At 33.7% G+C, this 4868-nt stretch overlaps 1 protein-coding gene across 4 annotated transcripts; it reads left to right on the forward strand.

Annotated features, from left to right (window-relative positions):
• The first annotated feature begins 1046 nt into the window (after positions 1 to 1046).
• LOC107897173 (uncharacterized) lies at positions 1047 to 4081 on the forward strand. 4 transcript variants are annotated; one of them, XM_016822531.2, is made up of 5 exons: positions 1047 to 1291; positions 1697 to 2022; positions 2410 to 2891; positions 2971 to 3202; positions 3501 to 4081. In XM_016822531.2, exons 2-5 carry the CDS (start codon positions 1743 to 1745, stop codon positions 3971 to 3973), a joined length of 1467 nt encoding a protein of 488 aa, XP_016678020.1. In that variant the 5' UTR covers positions 1047 to 1291; positions 1697 to 1742; the 3' UTR covers positions 3974 to 4081. The 4 variants fall into 4 exon arrangements, with proteins under 4 accessions (XP_016678020.1, XP_016678021.1, XP_040934704.1 ...); XM_016822532.2 differs by having other exon boundaries at positions 1050 to 1291; positions 1734 to 2022; XM_041078770.1 differs by having other exon boundaries at positions 1146 to 1259.
• Positions 4082 to 4868: the final 787 nt, after the last annotated feature.

Raw genomic sequence — 4868 nt, forward strand, 5'->3', positions numbered from 1 at the left:
CCAATTACACTTACTAGAGAGTAAGGGTGAGGGCATTTATTAAGTTAATGAACAATAGATCTTGGTGCTCTATTTTGACTGCTTGGGAGGCTCATATCAACTTAAATGGTGTGAGGACTCCTAATCTAGAAACCAACTGTTCAACTGTACTATTAATTATGATAAGTTGATTAATGTTAACTTAAAACCCATCAATGCAATTTTTAATGGAATGGATTCTCAAACGTTCAGTCATATTTCCAAGTATATTATTGTTAAAAAAGCTTGGATTATCTTTGAGACTATCCATAAGGGCACAATTAATGTTAAATAATCAAAACTTTAGATATTGACATGGTTGGAAATTAAGCCTCACTTTAGTGTTATTTTTAAGAAGTATTTTTGGAGAGAAATTAAAATTTTTTTGCTTCCGTCAAAAGTACTTTTAGGCCAAATATTGGGATTTGAAAAATATTTTTTTTTTTTTTGCTAAAAAACATCTTGTTTAGCAATGCTTTTGTCTCAAAATTATTTTTTTGAAGGAATGGTAAACTGATCCTAAGAATACTAGATGAGGATTTGCTATTTGAGTTCTATTGTGTCACATTACAAACCATGAATTTACTCATGGTGAAACAGTATTCTAACGTCAAGCTAGTTAGAAAAGTATTGAAGTCTTTACTTAACAATTTATGTTTCGCTTTTAACATATTATGAAAATAAAAAAGCACAAGAATATTTATGATTGAAAGTGAGGTTGCCAGAAATTAAATTGAATCACAATCCAACCAAGAAATTATTGAAAAAAAAGAGTATAGTAAAGAAAACGAAATTCATCATTCATAATCTTTGTTAATATTTTATTTATTTTCACTATCCAATTTTCCTCAAGTATCTTCTCCTCATTATCAAACAATAAAAAGAATTCAATTTATAATTATTTAATTCTGTATTTTTATAAATAAATAATCAGAATTGAATCAACATATACTGATAAATCAATAGCAATGATTTTTAAAAAAAAATAAAATTTATTATTAATGTTTGGTTGATGAAAATTAATATGTATGATCATTTCAATTCCAATTCCAATTCCAATTCCAATTCCAATAATTTGGTTGGTATATATTCTAACATGGTAATAAATTTCTTTAAAAAAAATAGAATTTTAATTTTGTTTTCCACCCCTATAAGGAACTGTGACTGAAATTGAGTTTGGGATTCTGGGGAAAGTAGTTCCAACTCAACTCCACTCCACTCCACTCCACTCCACTACTCAAGTTTGTTTCTCACTCTCACTTTCAAACTCCAGGTTACTTCTTTCGTATCTCTTCACTCTCTTTTTCTTGGATTTTCTTCTTATTAAATGCCATTCATCGTTTTTTCAAGACAATCTTAGGGTTTATTACATTTTTTCAAATTCTAGTCATTTTTACCTTCAATTTTCTTTTCTTTTCCCTTCAACCACCATTTCTCTTCCAATCTTTCCCATCTCCTAACTTTGTTTCAATTCAATATCAGATCAGTGAGTAACACTTTTTAAAATTGTAGAAAGAATTGTTCGGTTATGTCTCTGGAAATCTTTCCCATTGTCCTCAACTGTTTTTTTTTTTGAAAATTTTATGTCTATATTAGTTTTGTGGAAATGCTTATTTAGAAGGGATTTTTTTAATATGAAATAGTTCTGCAATTAATTTTTATTGTGGAATTGAAACAGTTGGAACCAAAATTGCTTGTTTTTGATGCATTTCAAGGCTTAAAACATGTCAGTTGATCCCAGTGGACAATTGAATTATGTCGACGATGAAGCTTCTACGGGCTCCGGTGATGATGTTAACATGCTAGAAGGACGCAACAAGCGTCAATCCGTGACACCATCAAGTTCTGGTCGGCGGAAGAGAAGTCGTAAAGCTACCGGGGATGCCATAGTGGATGCTATGCTAGAAATCGCGGCCGCTTCAAAATTGAGGGCGTCGGCAATTATGAAGAACGAGGACCGGTTTTCTATAAGCAAGTGCATAAAGGTGTTAGATGAGATGCAAGGTGTTGATCAACGGATTTACTTTCTTGCTTTGGATTTGTTTGAGAACCCCAATGCTAGAGAAATATTTATATCTCTTAGGAGTGATAAAAGGTTGCCATGGTTGCAGCGCAAGTGTAGTTCTATGCCTAGTTCACAGATGAAATAGTTAATGACATTATTACTTTGTGTACCTTTTAGTCTCGTCTTTTGGTTTTGGCATGTATGGTACCTTGAATTCATGGTTGCTTGATTTGGATTAATGATCTTAAATGATTGTTAGTGGTCTATTCCATGTCTTTCTGTTTTAAAAAACATAAAGTATTGCTTGGTTATGTGGATTAGTTTCTTTTCCGAGTTTTTCGTTTTTGCATTGCATTACACAGGCTTCATTTTATTTTATTTCACAGATATGTCAACTTGCATGGATGACCTCGATATAGAATTGGACGAGATGGAACTAGTTGCAGCAGCTGCTGGTTACTATTACTATAATAGCATAACTAGGCAAACCCGTTATGCTTCATTACCTAGTGGAAGTGGTTTTATGAATGAGGTGCTAGAAGGACCTGATGATCTTTGTCGAGAGATGCTCCGGATGGATAAACATGTTTTTCACAAGCTATGTTACACTCTTCGACATAGAGGTATGTTACGTGATACAGCTGGTGTTATGATTGAGGAGCAGCTGGCGATTTTCTTAAATATTGTGGGTCATAATGAACGTAACAGAGTAATCCAAGAGAGGTTTCAGCATTCGGGTGAAACCATAAGTCGTCATTTTAATAATGTTTTGAAGGCAATCAAGTCGCTTTCGCGGGAATTCTTACAGCCCCCGGATTTCAGTACTCTGGAAATTCTTAATAATAATCGATTCTCCCCATATTTCAAGGTTTTTATCTCTAACACTGTTTCCTTTCTTTTCATTCCATCTCCATCATTGGTGATTCACTTAACTTTTGTTCACTCAGGATTGTGTTGGTGTCATAGATGGAATGCACATCCCTGCACATGTCCCAGCAAAAGATCAGTCTCGTTTTCGAAATAGGAAAGGTGTTCTATCACAAAATGTTTTGGCAGCCTGCACATTTGATCTACAGTTTATATTTGTTTATCCAGGTTGGGAAGGGTCTGTCGCCGATTCACGAGTTTTAAGAGCAGTCTTAGATGACCCTGATCAGAATTTTCCTCCGATTTCTCAAGGTTTTATGTTCCACCTTTTTCTTTCTGTAGAAGTAGGGGTCTGGGATGGGCTCTATGCTTCTCAAACTGAAATATAAGCTGCAGGTTGAAATTGGATGAAATTACGTTTGCCACTTTTCTATTGAATAAATATTATATATAATGATAAGGTTATACATATGTGTTACATTATTTTTGTTACATAATTGTAAGATAATTTTCTCTTTTTATTTTTCATTTTCTTGGCCTGAAGTTTTTATTTATCCTGCGGTCATTTGGTTGGAAGTGAAACTAACATACCCTGGATTTTTGCTCACAGGAAAATATTATCTGGTTGATACTGGTTACTCCAACATGGAAGGATTTCTTGCACCATATTTGGGAGTTCGGTATCACCTACATGAATATAGAGGTGCCAATCAACTACCCAGAAATGCAAAGGAGCTCTTTAATCATCGGCATTCTTCTCTTAGAAATGTCATACAGAGGGCTTTTGATGTGCTGAAAACTCGATTTCCTATTCTCAAACTAGCCCCACAATATGCCTTCCATATCCAAAGGGACATAGTTATAGCCGCATGTGTTCTACATAATTACATCCGACGTGAGGAAAGACTCGATTGGTTGTTTTCTAGCATTGAGGGGGCGACAGTGGATGAATTGCCTGATTTCAATGAGCAACCTGAGCTGCAGTTTGCTTCCTCGTATCAGGAACAAATTGCTTCATCTTTACGAGAATCAATAGCAACAGAAATGTGGAATGATTTCTTAAATAAATGGGATCAGTGGTGATCATTAGCTAGCAAAATTTAGAAAGATTATAATAGTCGTATGCATTTTCATCCGTTTTGCTTCCCTTCCGTTAGTTGTGTGCATTATTGAATTACCTTATTAGTTGCTGATCCCATGCAGTGCTGAAATTGGTAGTAGTTTTCTTCAAAGGTTAACAGCAGTGGAACGATCGAGGCATTAACTGGCTTCTGCCTGCAAATTTCAGTAAGCTTTCATGCACTATGTGGATGGAATCTAGTAGTGGTGGATTGTGGACTTAGCTGCTGCTTTATTCTTCTTTAGTAGTGATGGATCTAGCTAAAGAATCGAGATTTCTTCTTCCAAAACCAAAACCAAAACCAAACAAACCCTTTTTGACTCTCGTTAATCACTTAGAGAGATAAAAAGGGTTTGTTATATTGAAATGGATGATGGTGTATGTATAATTTGCACAGTTTGGAATCTGCCCAACTTTTGAGTGGCTGTATTTACTTCATTACTTCACCTAATAATTTAATTCATCAATAATGTGTAAAGTGGTAAGTCATTGTGAATTAAAGGGAGGCTTTTTGTAAAATGAAAATATCAATACCCAACTTAAACCCAACCTACCAATGATAACAAATTATTCAACTTGGAAAAAGCTTAAATGTATATAAATATTTTTAAAATAAGATAAATCAAACCAAAATAATTTGGTTGAAAGTCGTTGCTTTTATATGAAATAATTAACATATTTAATAATTTTATTTATTGTGTTCTAATGGTAAAATTATGGAACCAATTTCAACTCTCAATTATCAAATAAATATTAGACGATATCGCCGGATATCCGAATTCGACTAATTTAGTTTCCTACAAGATTTCAATACAATCTTTAACAATTAAAGCTATGCTTTAACTATCAAACCTACTT

Source organism: Gossypium hirsutum, chromosome A10 (assembly GCF_007990345.1).
Source record: "Gossypium hirsutum isolate 1008001.06 chromosome A10, Gossypium_hirsutum_v2.1, whole genome shotgun sequence".
Classification (NCBI taxonomy): Eukaryota; Viridiplantae; Streptophyta; class Magnoliopsida; order Malvales; family Malvaceae; genus Gossypium; species Gossypium hirsutum.

Coding starts and splice junctions, on each gene's coding strand:
- LOC107897173 (XM_016822531.2), top strand. CDS start 1,743: ATGTCAGTTGATCCCAGTGGACAATTGAATTATGTCGACGATGAAGCT. Junction 2,892..2,970: donor GATTCTCCCCATATTTCAAG/GTTTTTATCTCT, acceptor TTGTTCACTCAG/GATTGTGTTGGTGTCATAGA. Junction 3,203..3,500: donor TTTTCCTCCGATTTCTCAAG/GTTTTATGTTCC, acceptor TTTTGCTCACAG/GAAAATATTATCTGGTTGAT.